This window comes from Saccoglossus kowalevskii, chromosome 1 (genome assembly GCF_978046115.1).
Source record: "Saccoglossus kowalevskii chromosome 1, keSacKowa6.1, whole genome shotgun sequence".
Taxonomy (NCBI): Eukaryota; Metazoa; Hemichordata; class Enteropneusta; family Harrimaniidae; genus Saccoglossus; species Saccoglossus kowalevskii.
The window spans coordinates 21,310,877-21,329,742 of NC_140641.1; the positions used below are offsets into that span (position 1 = coordinate 21,310,877).

At 36.9% G+C, this 18,866-nt stretch overlaps 1 protein-coding gene and 1 pseudogene across 1 annotated transcript; one reads left to right on the plus strand and one right to left on the minus strand.

Moving 5' to 3' along the window:
• Positions 1-7,566: 7,566 nt before the first annotated feature.
• On the minus strand, positions 7,567-7,935 carry LOC146750442 (histone H2B, gonadal pseudogene; annotated as a pseudogene).
• Positions 7,936-8,332: 397 nt separating this feature from the next.
• Positions 8,333-8,710, plus strand: LOC102806966 (histone H2A-like). Its single transcript, XM_085505529.1, has one exon. The coding sequence runs from the start codon at positions 8,333-8,335 to the stop codon at positions 8,708-8,710; it is 378 nt and encodes a 125-aa protein (XP_085361655.1).
• Positions 8,711-18,866: the final 10,156 nt, after the last annotated feature.

The window sequence follows — 18,866 nt, forward strand, 5'->3', positions numbered from 1 at the left end:
ATACGCCTTCTGAAGTCAAAAACAAGACGCCACCTACGGTGACATTTGGAGAATGGCGTGAAAAGACAAGCGGCGCGGTGGGCTTTACCCTTCACGAAAAGGATTTTACAATGAATCAATATTCACGGGACAGATTGAGTCAGATAGAGAGAGAGAGGTAAGATTATTTACTAGTGAGTCACCAGTGGCACTGGGTAGACCAGCGATTCGATGTATTATCTTCACAGAGACACCGGGGTAGACCAGTGAGTCAATGAGATAATATTACCTCCACAGGGGAACTGCGGGATAGACCAGTGAGTCAATGAGATAATATTACCTCCACAGGGACACTGGGTAGACCAGTGAGTCAATGAGATAATATTACCTCCACAGGGGCACTGTGGGATAGACCAGTGAGTCAATGAGATAATATTATCTCCACATAGGCACTGGGTAGACCAGTGAGTCGATGAGATAATATTATCTCCACAGGGACACTAGGGAGACCAGTGTGTCAATGAGATAATATTATCTCCACATAGGCACTGGGTAGACCAGTGAGTCAATGAAATAATATTATCTCCACAGGAACACTGGGTAGACCAGTGAGTCAATGAGATAATATTATCTCCACATAGGCACTGGGTAGTCCAGTGAGTCAATGAGATAATATTATCTCCACATAGGCACTGAGTAGACCAGTGAGTCAATGAGATAATATTATCTCCACATAGGCACTGGGTAGACCAGTGAGTCGATGAGGTAATATTATCTCCACATAGGCACTGGGTAGACCAGTGAGTCAATGAGATAATATTATCTCCACATAGGCACTGGGTAGACCAGTGAGTCAGTCTAATGGGAGTCAAAAAGAGAAAAAAAAAGCATTCTATTGAACATGTTGTAAACGACTCCTAATATGGAAATCCCCAAAATGCAAGTCATGGATGGATGGATAGACCATGTGATTGGTCAATGTGTAATACAGCCAAAACAAAGTCAGCTTGGACGTTCAGTTGCGAGACATAACAAAAAAAAAACGCAGCCAGTGATACATTTTGAAAATAAAAATACAAAATAAACGCAATCAGGCGCCGACCACGCGCGTTGGTAATAAATAGAACGCATTGTGACACAGTTTCACCAGCCTCTTTCACTGACGCAATATAATTATGCTATTTCCCAACGCACTTATATTTAATACATTGACAAAAAACACCACAAGAAAGATGTAAATCAAGCTTGTAATTACAAGTAACTCAACTCGAACGCAATATTCATCACTGTAAAAGTGGATAAATTCGAACCAGCCAGCTCATGATCGGAGACGTTCCGTCGTCTTCGTTGATAACTCGCCAATTCACCATAATCGTGGTGGTGAACTGTTTAGCTGATTTTTATAAGATGGACATTCAATTCATATTCATCCCAACTTATTTGAATATTCTTTCGGAAATTTGAGTCATTGTTAAAAAATCCTGTACAGGGTTATGTCTGATGTAAACTAATAATACGCAATTATCCAGGCAGTACTAGAAATTATTGCTGATACTAAAAACAATTTGTATTGGGAAGTTGGATACTTGAACGTGTAGTCCCGGGGCATGTAGTAGACGAGAATAATCGTACTGTCACATGTTTTTCGTCTTAGCCTTGTCTTTTCGTCTTAACCGTCGCAGTCCGCTTCATTGAATGTTTAGTTTGATAATTTATAAACATATATTCAGTGTGAGACTGTTGCTTTCAAGTTGTGTTAATACAAAGATGATTTAAACTTGTCCCTTCCGTTGCCAACGTAGTTACGTATTCAATATACGGAAATAGCATGCATGTGTGCATTTGCGTGAGTGAAAGATGCAGGTGAGATCACAGGGAGCCCAGGAACTATAATCAACTGTAATACGCAGTCTCTATGAGCGGGGGGGGGGGGGTATCGGCTGGTATCTAGTGTAAGAAATAGACAAGGGATGAAGGCTCCAGCCAGCTCACATTTTTTAAACTCGAAAAAACAGACGAAAAAAATAAAAAATAAAATCTAAAAAAAATACCAGGTTGAAGAATATTAGGTTCTCCTTCGAATTTCGCGAAAGCCTTACCTACATTTTACCGATATCTGAAGAATAAATCAAGAAAACTACACAAATTGACTCCATTTAGGAATTCCAAACGGTTAGTCCGAACGCACGACACCGTTGGAGGCGTGGCCTGTTCAGCATTTGTCAACAACCAATCACAAGACTGGTTACGAACCAGTTGAGCAAGGCTAACCGAGTCGTGACCTCGATGTGGTTCGTAACCAGTCTTGTGATTGGTTGTTGACAAATGCTGAACAGGCCACGCCTCCAACTGTGCCATGCGTTCGGGCAAACCGTTAGGAATTCCTAAATGGAGTAAATTTGTGTAGTTTTTACCTTGCCCGTACCATCAAAGATGGAAGGGAAAGGTATATTAAGGGATAAATTTTGTCCGGCGATGTCGTCGTCGTCGTCGTCGTCGTTGTTGTTGTTGTCGTCGTCGTCGTTAATAATTGTTATTGTGTGCATGATAACTTTACTAATTCTATTCCAAACTTCATCAAACTTGGTCACCTTGTTCATCAGTATAAAGTCTTCCCTGAGTTTGAACAACAGATGTCCTGTATGAAAATATCATGCAAAAATTGAGAAAAACTGATAAAATAGTTTGACTGTTTCTACTTGACTGATCACTGGTGATACACATCAAAGGTCACTGATCTCAGTGGAAATATGCATTGTTGTATGTGTTCAATGAAGCAAATGATTTATCTTGTAATAATATCCTTGGTAATGTATCTCAGAATCCCTTACTGGGTTTCGAAACCAACTCATGGAGAGATTGCACAGTCTGATACACATTTGCAAACCTACCAATAAATCTTTACAGAAAACAAGATGTCAGAAAATCAATATAAGCACTCCTATGAACTGGGTGCCAAACTTTGATCAAGATCTGAAGCTAATAGAAAATCTGTTTAGTTCAAAGTTATCAAATCAAAAACAATACATAAAAAATACATAAAAAGCAAAACATTTCATCCACATTTTAAAAAGAAAATTGTTCTAAAATATATGTATTCTGTATTTGACAAACAGTTCATTCGACAAATGAAAACTCACAGGAATATGTTTCAGCTATTAGAACAGAATGATAGAGTTTTTATAATACTAGTTTAAAAACTCACTTCAAACAAAGATTGCAGTGTTTGAAGATGTAGGTTCTCAGGAGGCAACAGTACTGTTGACTTCTCCCTCCACTGGACACCAACTAACTATTTAAGTTGATTTGCATACAAAGCAGAGCTTGCAACATGATAGCTATTCATAAAGGGTTTTTTTTTTTTTACTTTTCATATAATACAGTAGTCACACAATGAGGCAGTTCATATTTGTCTCAGTGAATCATTAATTTTTGACAGACACCTGTACAAAATACTTGGACAAAAGCCAGCTAAGATTTTCTGTTATCTTGCATGTTTTATGAATATATTCACGTCTAAATGCAGCACTTTTTTTTTGCAATGAGGCATTTGTTTTTATACTAAAATATCTGAATTACTTTGAATAAAGCTGGAAATTATGTCCCTTAAAATAATTAAACAAATAAGGCACAAATGTTTTTGTAAGATATTTACATCTTTAAAGGACATTCGGTAGACTGATTCCCCACTGTTAGTTCAACCGCAAAACTTTTTTTGTATTCAAAATTAATTATGACAATGTATATTTATATTGAAACAAACTATGTTAAAGGGAATTATATTCTTGATTTATTCTGTAGATATCGGTAAAATGGAGGTAGGGCTTTGGCGAAATTTGAAGAAGCAACTAATATTCTACAACCTGGTATTTTTTTTATATTTTATTTTTCATTCTTTTCGTCTGTTTTTTCCAGTTTAAAAAATGTGAGCTGGCTGGAGCCTTCATCCCTTGTCTATTTCTTACACTAGATACCAGCCGATACCCCCCCCCCCGCTCATAGAGACTGCCTGCGTATTACGGGGGGGGGGGGGGGATATCCGGGCATTTTCACCGCCTGGCAACCGGAGGCGGTGAAAACAATGGCCCAAAACTCGCAGAAAACGGTATTTTGGGATGATTGTTGAGACTCCTCTGAACAGTGGAACAAGATTAGCCCTACGTGTGTAACATATATAAATTTGGTTGTTCGGGATTACTTCAAAGTCGAGTTTGTGTTGTTTTCTCGAATTTTCACCGGCTCGACCGGCGTTCCACAGCAGCGCGCACAGAGCCCATAGAAATGCATGTACAGTGGTGCGCGTCGTAGCAACGTGGAACGTCTTGTGACGTAGCTCCGCCCCTGAGGATAGTTCCTGGGCTCCCTGTGGTGAGATTTCACGACGCAACGTGTTCTATTTATTTCCAACGTGCGTGGTCGGCGCCTTTTATTGCGTTTATTTTGTTCTTTCATACTCGAAATCTATCGCTGGCACCGTTTATTTTGTCATGTCTCACAAATGACTGAACGTCCAAGCTGACTTTGTTTTGGCTGTAAAATCCCTCGAAAGTTATCTGAAAAGTATGCACCCAATTTTTTTAAAAAGTTGCACAAGCTCTAAAAAGCTGTCATTGGGGCTCGAAGATTTGCGTAAGCAGCAAAAAGGATAACAATTTCAGAAACTCGAATAATCAAAGAAAGCTTAGAAAGAACTCCCATGTGCTGAGAGTATTGGAGACACATTAAATATAATTCGAAATTACTTAGCTGAAAACTAATTATGCAAATCAGGAAATTAATATGACCAGATTTGAGTGTAAAACTAATGAGGTCTGCGCAATGTAACAGAAAATCTATGTCTCCAAGTTTAATTGAAATGTGATTAGAACCAAAAAATTATGAATTATTATGCTTATTAGGGAATTAATATTAACAGATTTTTACCCCAAACTAATTGTCCTAGAGCATCTTTGTACTAAGTTTCATTGAAATGGAATAATTAGTACCATGAAAACCCCAAAATTTCGACCCCTCTAAAAATTCGGCCGCCTATTTATTTGCCGGGTTTCGGTGTTTTATTTACCTCCAAATTTTCGACTCCACTAAAAATTGCCGACTCATTCTTATTCGAAAATTGCGACCAGTTTTAGTTTTCCCCCAAACGAAAAAAAAAAACGATGTGAGCGTTCAAACGGGACCTTCCTCGAAGGCATGAATCCGGGTTTCTGATTGACTGAGAGATTTTTATTTTATTGGTAACGAAAATATATTCTAAATAAACGAAGTTTCAAATAAAAACGAACACAAAAATCTCGGCATGCTGCGTTTCTGAATTGTTGATTATTACTGTACTCAGTAGTGATTATAATAATGTACACAAAATAAATTTGTTGAATGGTTATGAAATACAAATAAAAGTCAACTTAGTTTCATCGTAAGCGAATGATTCCGGTCTCGTATAAACGTTTGATGCTGTAGGATATCCGCCATGTTCTCTTAGGTCAAATAGGTCAAATCGCTAATTAACCAATCAAAAAGCTGGATGATGCCAACGTGTTCAAATTACCATAGCTTATTTAAATATGTTAATGTTATTGAACGCAATGCGGAAGAGATTGATGTTGTAGTACGATATTTTGGCTTGGATTTTGATGCGAAAATGGCATGATTTTTTTTAAATAAAAAAATTAGTTGTTTTTAAAAAATAAACTGGTCATCTGAAGAATAATTTAACATTGTTCACAGTGATAACAGCTCATTCTCGAAAGGAAGCTTACCCGCTCACGCTAGTCACGATAAAAATCATACACGTGTACTCTTGAATAGACAGACGTCAATGACTACGGTAAAACTTAGACTCTATTTTAGCCGGCAGGATTGATTGAAATGTCCGAAAAATGACGCCAAAATACACCTTAAAAGTCCCATTTTATTTTCTTAAATCCCATTTTATTTTTTAATCCAAGGGCGAATTTACGGCAGAATTTGGTCCCTCAAATAAGGGACACGTGAGCTTTGATTCTAACCGGATACATTGCACTGGGTCGGGGAGATAGTTTGCTAAACTTCCATGTATCTTTTGTCCAATGGGTACCTGTACTTCGAACATTCGCAAGTTTTCCTAGGTAGTGCGAGACAGCTTTGTCTTTTGACCTATTAGTTTTGTGCTGACCTCTTCTCCGCGTCTTGATGTTTTGTTTTGCTTGTCATAATACTCACTGATTGATGACTTTGTTTAGATTTTGAGTTACAACTCGGCCACGACCTTTGCTTTTACCGTGAAACATGAGGAAGTTTACGTTAATTGACGGACATTGCATTTTTTAAAAACTAATGAAGCACACTGTCTATCATCCCCATTTTTTCATTTGCTGATTTCTATTCTGAAAAATTCGACCGTCCGAAAATGCACCTTAATTTTGACTCTAAAAACACGTCACATTTCTAACACCAATTATTTAAAACCGGTCGAAATTTTGGAGTTTTTACGGTACTTTAGATATCAGTGTGAAAGCTTAAAATTGGTTAATTATGCAAATTAGGTAATTAATATGTACAGATTTTAACCCACAATTATTCAGGTCTGTCTATTGTCCTACAGCATCCATGTACATTCATTGATATGTGATGTATAGTACCTGAGATATCAGTGTGAAAGTTGGTTAATTATGCAAATTAGGTGATTAATATGCACAAATATTTACCGGAAACTAATTGGGTCTGCATAATTCTAGATTCATTGAAATGTGATGATTAGTACTTTAGATATCAGTAGAAAAGCTGAAAATTAATTATGCAAATTAGGTAATTAATATGCACAATTATTTACCCTAAAACTAATCAGGTCTCTGCATAGTCCTAAAGGATCTATGTACCAAGTTTCATTGAAATGCGATGATTAGTACTTGAGATACCCGTGGAAAAGCTGAAAATTAACTAATTATGCAAATTAGGTGATTAATATGCACAAATATTTATCGAAAACAATCAATCTCTGCATAGTCCTTGAGTATGTAAGTACCAAGTTTCATTGAAATGTAATGCTAACTACTTATATCAAATGCTGAAAATTAATTAATTATGCAAATTAGGTAATTAATATGTACTGATATTACCATAAAAACTATCAGGTCTGTGCAGTGTCGTATGACATCTATGTACCAAGTTTCATTGAAATGTGATGATTAGTACTTGAGATATCAGTGGAAAAACCGAAAATTGACTAATCATTATGCAAATTAGGTAATTAGTATCCACGGATTATTACCAAAAACTAATCAAAACCTAGCATTAGTTCAGAGCATCTATGTACCAAGTTTCATCAAAATCCAATGAGTGGTTGTTTAGATATCAGTGGAACAGTCATGGAACCACTAAAAAATAGCTAATTAATGACTGGCATATGTGAATACACCCCCCCCCCCGCATAAGATCGAAATAATGTCGGAGAAAAGGTGAACATAACATTGGAAATATAGAAGTGTCGTTTTACAGACTATAAACCTCACATTGTATGGTACGGGTACGGCAGTTCTCTTTTGGGAGGATGTGGTGGCCCTGAAAAGGGCCGTTTGGTTTGCGTGTGGCTTACGCTACACAGATTTTTTTTTATCTAGAGCTTGTATATTTAGTGACTGCCTTGGTGCCTTCGCTGACAGCATGCTTGGCAAGCTCACCGGGCAACAAGAGACGAACAGCGGTCTGAACCTCTCTACTGGAGATTGTACTACGCTTGTTGTATAGGGCCAGTCGGGAAGCCTCGGAGGCAATACGTTCAAAGACGTCGTTGACGAAGCTGTTCATGATAGACATGGCTTTTGAAGAAATACCAGTATCTGGGTGCACTTGTTTCAAGACCTTGTATATATAAATACCATAGGATTCTCTTCTACGTCGTCTTCTGTTCTTCGGACCACCACGGGCCTTCTTGGCCTTGCCGCCTTTCTTCGCGCCTTTACCTGGAGTTTTTGGTGGCATTACGAATAAAATACTCAATAACGAATACCGATTGAAAGGCAACGAGGCAGTATTTATATCAGCGAACATGCAAATGAGGGATTCTGAGCGCGGAGAACATCAACCAATGGTAACACATTTTTCGCCGATAATTTAATATGACACTTTGTTGCAAATGACGGATTCTGCTGAGATGTTTCGATAATTGCGAACGTGAAAGAAAACACCGCATGTCAATTTCCACTACGCAAATATGCAAAACAGTGCCATATTATTGGGTAAAGTAATGTACTTGTTCTGATTGGTGAATAATATTCTACTTCCGAATCCGCACAGCACCTATAAATAGTGCATTTTCCGCGCTATTATCATTGTTGTGCTTGATTTTTCATATTCGTTGTATTAGAATAATTCTACAATGTCTGGTCGTGGTAAAGGTGGAAAAGGCAAGAAGGGCGGCAAGGCTAAGACTCGTTCCGCCCGTGCTGGTTTGCAGTTCCCTGTCGGCCGTTGTCATCGCTACTTGCGTAAAGGTAACTACGCCAATCGTATTGGCGCTGGTGCCCCTGTCTACATGGCAGCTGTACTCGAATATTTAGCTGCTGAAATCCTCGAGTTAGCTGGAAATGCCGCCCGTGACAACAAGAAGACGAGAATCAATCCTCGCCATGTTCAACTTGCCGTACGAAATGACGAAGAACTGAACAGACTGATGGCTGGTGTCACCATCGCACAGGGTGGTGTACTGCCAAATATTCAGGCGGTACTTTTGCCCAAGAAGAGCGGTAAAAAGTAAACCCGTGTGCCCCGGCACACATAAACCAAACGGCCCTTTTCAGGGCCACCACATCCTCCAGAAAGAGAACTACCGTATTCAATCTTGTTTATGTTCGTGAATTTCAGTGCGCAAGTTGTTTTCGTCTATGCTCGTACTGTATGTATTGTTTTGTATACTTTCTTTTAAGGGTCAAACGTTTGAAATCACGACCATTGAATTTTTAATTTTTTGAGTGACATTTTAATCCTGCAAGCAATTTTGTTTTTTCTAATTTTTTCGCATCTCCAACAAAGAATTAATAAACAAGTTATAGTAATAATAAAAATAAATGTTGAAATTGCCAAATAATATAATACACTACAATTCAATAAGTTACAATAAAAGCTAAAAAAAAGGATTGCCGATTTAGATGGGGGCCGCGGCCCCCCTATTTTTTAACAACCAACATGGCTTCGCGGCATCGGCGCTCGCGAACTTGGCCTTAGGCCAACTTATCGCCCCCCCCCCCCCCATTCCAGAATCCTAGATCCGCCCCTGAAGATGTCACTGCCCCTACTGTTACACTTGAAAATTATTAGCCACTTTACCTTACTTTGACCCAAACCACTCCACACTTTTAATAAATCTGCATAAATTTTGGGCATATTAATGTTGAGTGACTCCACAGAAAAATCACACTTGAAGATAAGGGTGCCCTCGCTGTTTTGAATGGTCAAGGGTGAAAAGTATCAGAGATAATACTTGACCCACATTACTTTAAAGGCATTTTGCATTATACAAATATCTAACATACCCAACCCTCCTTGCCCCATGTCACCCTATCATGGTGTTGCGTGCTATTCTGTCATGCCCATTCCAAATAAAGGAGTATATTTTGAATTCGAATATCTTTGTTATGAACATTGATCAAGTTTAACAAATATAAAAAAAATTAAACAAATCTTACAGCCACGTCCAGGATTACAATTGGTTATTTGGATTTCGATACAAACGAGTAGATCGACTTCACCTCCTGCAGTGCATAGTAATTGAATGTGTTATATTAGTATACTAGTATATATTACAAGCAAGCAAAAAAGTGAGATGAAAAACAAGTTTTGGAGCTCTGTATACTAAATTGGTTAAATTTCACCGAGAAATCTGATGTCGGGCGCCCTCTCTGGCGATTCTGTATAACCAGGTTACGACAGTGACGCGCCACGTTGGAACGAATAGAACGCGTCTCATGTTGACGACAATGCAGATGCTCAATCACCGTCATTTCACGCCGACACAGCACACAGCAAGCATACACGTTTCAGTGTTATAGTAAATATTCATTATATTCATTGCGTAAAATCGAGGAACAGATTTGAAAATGGCAGGTAAGTTATGCACACGTCACCTGTTGTTGAATAATACGTACATGTTTACACTGGTATAGTTAGTCAAAAAACACCGAAGAGAAGATGTCCGCCACAATATTAAGATAATTTTCGCGAATGATTCACACTATATTGTGAAATAAATTGACAAATAGATCAGTTTGTCTTAGTTCATCATTATTACCTATAGTAATTGAACACTTTTCTTTGTTATCGTAGATTATTACAGACCATGCCGTAACTCTGCTACAGAGACACCAGTCACCATAGTAACACTGTGAGTAAATCTTATTCGTCAAGTACTAGCTAGAATTACAGACGGCATGGATGTTCAATGTATTTTTAACTTGTGTATTGTATTTTTCTGGAGGGGGGGGGGGTCATCGCGTAAACATCGTTTAGAAGGCGATTTCTTGAACTACAGCAGAACGGCTTTTTTCAATCTGGTCTCGTGATACTGTGTACATTTATACCATAAGCCCGTCTTATTCAAATTAAATTTTCTCGAAATTGTAGCAAACGAATTACATCACTGTATTATACAATACTCCCTCTAAATAATTTCGCTTTACACCATTAACTACATTTCATTCGATGCACGATGACATATATGTCTCGTATTTACCGACACGTTGTGTTATGTTGATATATTTTTTAATCGATATTGTTTTCATCCTGTCTGTTTTTTCTAATCATCTCTTTTCTCCCATCTTCTTTTAGTGATGAAGCCACAGAAAACGAGTTGTTTTGGAGTGGTGTTATTGTGCAAAAAGTCACGAGTAACGCGCAACTGCAATTTCTGGAAGAAGTCCAGAGAGGTAGCAATGGCGTCGGCGCAGTCGACAATTCTCTTGTAAATGTGAGTGGTTTCCCCCAGGACGAAAACGATATGTTCATTAGCTGTCGGCCATCAGAAACAGAGGAATTTACTGAATTCGTGACTTCATCTGTAAGATTAGAAAGACGAAATAACCAGAATATAGAGATGACAGAAGGAGAAGCGATTGTCAGCCTTGCTGTTGTCAATATGTCCGTATCATGTGCAAAACAACAATTCGCCAGAGAAGAACTCGCGGCGAATCCCACAAAGAATGACAAAAACAACCTAAATACTGACCTGCTTGTTAAAGACTATGTTCAGGAAATAATTACAGGGGCTACATTGGTTTATTTTGGAGTAGACTGTGTTAATAAGAGTGTTGAAAAAGAAGACAGGTATGAAATAAACAATAGTCCACTTCACATGTCGACTTTGCCTCGAAGTATACCGCACTCTGAGACAGTTGATGTAACAAGACACATTGTGAGTGACGCTCAATGTCAAGTACAATCAATAACCTCGTCAAATGTGGATGATATGGCAGATCATGGTAATAATGAAGAGTCCCTGGAATATTGTGAGGCCACATCTATTGCCAACATTATCCGTGAAATTGACGAAGAGGATGGTCGTCTGAAAGACGTAACACTTTCTACTCAGCAAATACGTGGTGGTAACAAAAATGGGGATATCGAGGTGTTGCACTCCGATATCGAACAGAGAAAGAAGAAGAAGACGGTTTCCAAGTCTAGGGTCAGGTCCTTCTTGAAATTATTCAGAAGGAAGTCTAAGGAGCAAAATGCTGGGGATGGGAAACACGTCGATGCTTTGAAAAACGTCGCCACAGAGGGCGCATGTGAAGAATTGACCGTGGACAATGAGAAGATAAAAGTGACAGAGTTAGGAGATCAACTACTGAGTGACAATACACCCAACAAAAGTGACAGTTGGTTCAAAAAAGTTAAAAGAAGGTTTTCTAAAACAAAGTCGACAACTCGCAAAGAGAAGAAAATCCCTAAATCGATGACTAACATACAACATTATTAGCGCCAAGATCGTGATCGTAATTACTAATACTCCGACAGAGTTCGTTCTACCATGTGTGTATTTTGTTGTCGTTTTTAATAACATTAAAAACAATTGTTAATTACATTAACGTTTCAGTGAATTTATCCAATTATCTACATTTTCCAGTGATATTGATACATTTCCCGATGGCTGTCTAACCATGTACAATTGCAACATACCATTGTGTATGGTGCCAGACACACTTTCCTCGGAAACTGAGTCCAAAATAATATGTTTACGATACACATAACTATTTCATGACCTCGTTCCAATACGTCGTAAACGACTTCGTTCAAATAAGGTTTTATCAATGTGAACATACTTTCAGTTCTCAGTTTATGCAGTTTATACTTTTCAGGTTATTGGGGTTGTTCAATTTCCAGTGGCGTTTTATTAAAACATTCTTGAACATTTAACTTCAAAGATATTAAGCGGAAGAATTTCTTTACACTATTTACACTACAACTAAAATTAGCTGCAGACAGATGTTGATTATTATTTCAAACTCATATAGTAGCTGCTGAAATAAGGAGTAGAACAAGAAAATAAGAACGAATACACGGCAAGGTAAATAAAAGTGAACAGCGCCCGTTCGGGTCATTCAAAGAGTACATGCATACTTTGATTTAACATAGTATTCACCTAGCCGTGTATTCGTTTTTACTATTAAAAGACTTTCAGTTGTGACTATTTGTAATTAAGACATTCAATTTCAGTTACTTTCACAGTCACTAATATGATACAATCAACAACATGCGACTGATTCAATTAACATACGATCAACTCAAGAACGTTGGCAAAATACGTAAAACTTACGGCGGATTTGCCATTGCATTTATAATAGAAACGCATAATCATAGAACACTTGATTTTTTAGCTCCATTAAAGCAAAGAAATGTCCAGGGAAATGGATAATAAGATGTTTTTGTTTTGTATCTGTATGTGTGATAAACGGAAAATTTCCAAATAACCTTCAAGAAATGTTATTCAATATTTCTTTTACTTGTTTTTCTTCCCCCCCCCCATATTTTATTACTTTTCTGCAAAATACAACATACAAAACATTGCTAATAGGCATCACAACCAAAACAAAAATATATAAAAAAGAAAGATAAAATCAAACAAAAAAGTGTGGTATGGTATGGTATGGTATGCCGTGGTATGGTATGGTATGGTATGGTATGGTATGGTATGGTATGGTAAGGTAATTTCATTCTCATGGTCATTAAATACAAACTTTTGAAGGTGAAAGTCTGTACTTTATTTTTATCTTATTCCTATGTAATCCTTTTAATCTTCAAGGACGAGTGCTTTGAAGCCAATAAAATTGTTAACAGCGTAATTTAATTACGTTTTTTTTTCATTACAGTCATTAAGGGTGATTAAATTAACAGCTTTCCTGGAGTTTATTTTCAAAATCTTTGCGTACAATAACATTGTACAAATAAATGCACCATCGCTTCTCACGAAGACATCACATCACGAAGCTCACATAGGTTTGATTAAAATGTATTGTTGGGTACACTATAATGCTTTTACATTGAATAATTCTATACTTGTTTTTAAGACAATGTATTGAGACCTACTAGTATATAAATGGAATGGCAACAAATAGAGGTACCCGACTCGAACCGTTTATGTGCATTGTTCCGCATAACTGTTTTCTAGTTTTTAGGGATGGTGGCAATGATACATTGAATGTGGGAAAAAATCCAGATATGATAGGTTCTCATTTTAACAATAAAACCAATTATGAAAGTTTCCTCGAGTATAAATTAAGTCAATAATTCTATTACTATTTTTAGCTGCCCAAGATTTATAATAAATCGAGTGATTACCAATTTTTATATGTTCATTAATCCAAAGCCAATTTAGTTGGTGTAGTGTATGAGGGTCCGATTAATATTGAGCATTCTCTCAGGATTTCGAGGAAAAGGGGTGAAACTATGTTTTAAAATTCCATGGCATTATGGATTACATAAACAGAAGCTATTTCCATCATAGCTAGCCAAAAGGTCCTTCCACAATAACATGCCAACCTGCCCGATCTTCTGAGGTACAACTCTTGATCCACACCGACTAAAGTTTATGGATGACATCCGCGCGCGCATTAGTTTTCGCCTGTTCTCAAAAAATGACGAGTCTCCACAGATGGGTTTTCTGTCCAGAACTTTCCGACTCATATTGTCGCAAAGTGCCGGCTTGTCGTGAAACTCGTTTTGGACTACCTCAAAACGTGCCAATTTTGTCATAAATGATCCTCTGCACATGCGTATTGCGTTGCCGGGAATTCCAACATGGCAACCACGCCACCAAAATACGTGACCATAAAAGTTCAGAGGAAAAACGTAAGGATTGTTGTAGACTGGTACGCAATTGACATCGGCCAGGGAGATGTGACGTTTACACAGCTATACGAGATGTGTACATCAACATGTGCCTCCTACAAATGAAGACTTCTTGTTGTTTTTTTGATACACTGTGTTCTGTGGTTCAATTCGTAATACCAGCTCCGTAGTCCTGTGGCTTCAGTAGGATTTTTTTTTTTTTGGCAGGATTTTTTTTTTCTTCGCCCTCTCGCATTTGTTTTGGGGTCTCCAGAGGATGTCATCCATAAAATTAAATCAGTGTGGCCTTATGTGGTTTTGCAAATGAAACAATTTCTAACATAATGTGCCCCCCTATTTTCAATTCCTGAAAGCATAGTATTCATCTCAACCTTATCCTTCTCATTCCAAATATAATTATAAATTATACGTTTTATTTTCATGATAACAGATTTTGGTGTTTTGATCATGGTAACAACAGAAAAGAATTTGATTTGTTTCTATCATTATGATAGACAGCGCCCTCTGTGACCATATCCTTCAACTCCAATTTGTCCATTATTGTAAACAAATTTCTTGTCGTAAAATGTCACATATTGAAATATTCAGAATTTCAATGCCAGTAGACCACTCAAGTTATATTTATATTTAGGTCTGTCGTCATACCTTATCAGCAAGGCTCAATTCAGAGCGATGCTTCAATGGTTCAAAGTTACCTACTGTTTACCTGACACAGACGGTTAAGAGGCCAAACACACGCTCTGAGTGACGTCACCAAGGTACTGCCTTAAGGTACAATGTTACTCAACTGTACGAATTATGTAATTTTCTGTATTACATTTTTTTTCATATTTACAAATGTAATATTTCATGTCTCAAGTGTGAACAAAAAATTACAAACAAAAAAACTCATTTCGGAGAAAATCAATGAACAAAGTAGGAAGGATAGCCAGTTTTGTCTGTTATAGGGCATATTACATTTGATTGTTTCGTATGACAAGGGTATATTTCAATATTTCAACATTTGTGTCGGTATCATATGGTGATACAGTACTTAGCCATAACTAGAATTATTACCAAATTGACATTATTTTAGTGGGTTTGTCGTAATGACGAAATGTGTTTTCATTGTTAGCTCGTCAGAAGTAGACAATTTCTGGTTTATAGTGATTATTTGGAATTATTGGTGATTGAAAGGGAGGTATACATTGCCCAATTTTCTAGTCTAACTAAGACTAAATTATATATTTTTTAATCTTAGTAATTTAATTTAATTTATTTTGGACTGATTTCACTGCAACTTGGGAATAGTATAATACGAAAAGCGCATGTTAATGCAAAAAAATGTACGGCAAATTACCATATTTTAATTCTAAACATCCGCTCTGTTCTGTTCGAATGTGTAGGTATGGACCTCCTTCAATGGTGACAATTATATTACACGGTCTCATTGACGTATGGAATAATATTCAAATCAACATTAAAATTATCTAAATCTCTTTAAAATGCTATTATTAGTTTTTGTCTTTAAATTTAAAAATGGCATGCTAATGACAATTTTTTAGAAAAATTAAAAAAAAATATCCGCTGATTTGCTACCATAAATATTGCATTACATATTGTTACTTTCAAGGTTGTTTGTTTATACTTTATAATGTAAAAAAGATTACTCTAGAAAATTAATTACTAAACCAGGGTCGGATCTAAGAATTTTCTAAAATTGAATATTATAATTCAAGTTGACCTACAGAGGGCACCCAAGATGGCGGAAGTCAAATTGAACGGAGTGAAATATCTTCCATTAAAAATGATTGTTGGTATATTTATAGCGTAATTTAATTAATTTGAGATTCTATCATGATAAAACCATTTGATATGATTTATCGTAAAAAATAATCTTTGAGCTGCAACTTCAAATATTGCAATATTATTTCGAATAAATATCCGAAAATGCGAGTGTTTAAATACAGTAAAAGTATAATAAATATGCTGCCAAAACAAAGGTTTTATTTTATAAATATTATCCTGTTTTAATCAAGATGCAATATCAAGAAAAATCTCAAAAATACACGTTATTCGTGTTACACTCCCTTCATACAAAATTTGTGAATACTTCCCAAATGTTGTTTTTTTTCCTGGCGTCTCAAATAAGTACTATTATTACTTTCACCCGAGAGATTAAGTATTCTTATCTAAAATCCATACACGTTTGGGCGAAAGTCGCCAACTTTCGACCTTCTGTGCTCGGAACAAGAGCAAATAGTTCCTAAAACTCGATCCAACAGTTGTCTTCTTTTTGTGAGCAGCCTTGGCCGTAGCAATACCTACGTCACTGTATGTAAAGACGCACACCCAAGATCTGGACATCAAGTACCGCCATGCTGAGGGAGACATGATTATATTACTAGTGATGCGAGAATATATGTAAATATACATGAAAACACTATTTATATGAATCAATTATCCACGAGCTAAGTAAGTATTTGGAAATTATTTTGTTGAACTTTGAATGTAATTAATGTGTGGGAACTTGGGGTTTACAGATTTTTTCTGTCAGCTACGCAATCTTTCCACACCGTGACAGTAAATACGCTGCAGCCATTACACAATTGTTTACATTATTAATATATGTTTTGTTTCCATTTGGGATTGAAATGCAGTAAATACAGTGCAGATAAACCATTATGGCCCCATATTCAGATGGGCATTCATGTTGGAATATAATTGTATTCAAGTTCGGGTAATGCTTATGCGTCCGGCTTTAGGACGTATTTCAATTCCACCTCTATATACGTATCTGTTTAAATGAAATTATATTCATTGTCACGTAAAATATTGGTTTGAAATATAAAATGAGCCTTTTATTTGGGAACCCCGAATATATATAAAATATTCGAATATTTAACGTTGTACTTTTTTCTCCAGAACTCAAAGAACAATCTCAATTCCATCCGACTTAAACTCATATTCCAGACAATAGCAATAAAGACATAGACGTTAAATGTATCTCGGCAAGGAAACACATCCGTGTTTGTAAGCAGTTGATAACATTCGCTCAATGCAATGAAACATTTGGTTTATTGTACCTGGGCTTGTAATTATGACATTTAATTATTTTTTTCAGTGGGAGAGGAGGGGGTCCCGGATCCACAGAACCCCCTTGATCCACCACTATGTATACACTTATAGTTGAGGGGTGTGATCGGTACTGACCCACCTTTCTAGTTTAAGGTAATAATTGAAAATATAGTTTACTAGGATGATATGATATAAATCCCTTGGCATTCAAGATTTAAAGGGCGGTGTTCGTCGCGCTGCGCATGTGCGAAATCTGTGTTGATAAACATTGATTTTCCCACAATTCAATGCGCTTTTCTAATAGAATTCACAAGTATGAGGTTTGACCTAGGCGCGACTTGTATTTATTACCGCCGGTGACTCCTTCGATACCTTCCAATCACCTGAAAATACTTATCTAAAGCTTGGTAACGTCTCAGTTTGTACTCGTTGATCTACGTGACAGTCAAAGTCGCCATCTTTGTTTGTATGAGACCCATATATCTCGTGCATGCGTGGCGCGCCGACTACCGCCCTTTAACATCACCATGCGTGTTACTTATTTATGTGACGTCATTGTATTTTCCATGAGCTTATTTCATTTTTTGTCGCGCGTAAATTGTGAACAAATTTTAAAATGTACTCTTGCTACCTTCGAAGTATATGGCCAAGGGCGTGGATCATGACAACACCGAGCAGACATGACAGTGTCACTGTTATAAATTTTAACCGACCAAGTATTTATGAACACTGGTGACATCAAAACGAGGTCATCCGATATCTACGACAACGTCCATTTCCGACAAATATTTTTTTTTATTTCATCGCCATATTTTATAAACCAGTACTAGAATGTAAGACGCACACAACGAGTTTACATTGATGATGGTTGCCATGATTGTAAGATTAATGCGAACGTTTTTCTGATCACTTTGAATCGAAGATATGCAGTACGATATCATCAAATTGCCGGAAAACAATAAAATTTGCACAAACAACGTCACTCCGATAAGCTGAGAAGTCGGCGCTGTTTTCGCAAGACGTATCCATATACATATACATATTCATATTAGCAAGCAGTGTGGACACTGTTAGTATATTTAGTTTAAATTTTACTGACTGTTAATCTATATTTTATTTTAATTTGAAGATTTATAATATTGCGAGTCTGATGTCGGGCGCCCTCTCTGGCGATTCTGTATATCCAAGTTACGACAGCGACGCGCCATGTTGGAACGAATAGAACGCGTCTCATGTTGACGACAATTCAGATGCTCGATCACTGTCATTCTACGCCGACACAGCACACAGCAAGCATACACGTTTCAGTGTTATAGTAAATATTCATTATTATATTCGGTAAAGTCAAGGAATAGATTGGAAAATGGCAGGTAAGTCATGTACATGTCACCTGTTGTCTTGACTTTGAATAGTACGTCTTCCGTATATGTTGAAATGCATGTAGTTGGTCGGAAAACGGAGAATAAATATTGCAATATCTGCTAATATAATATCACTAATAATTGTTACGAATAATT

Excerpts from the sequence above, each read along its gene's own strand:
- LOC102806966 (XM_085505529.1), top strand. The coding sequence starts at position 8,333 with ATGTCTGGTCGTGGTAAAGGTGGAAAAGGCAAGAAGGGCGGCAAGGCT.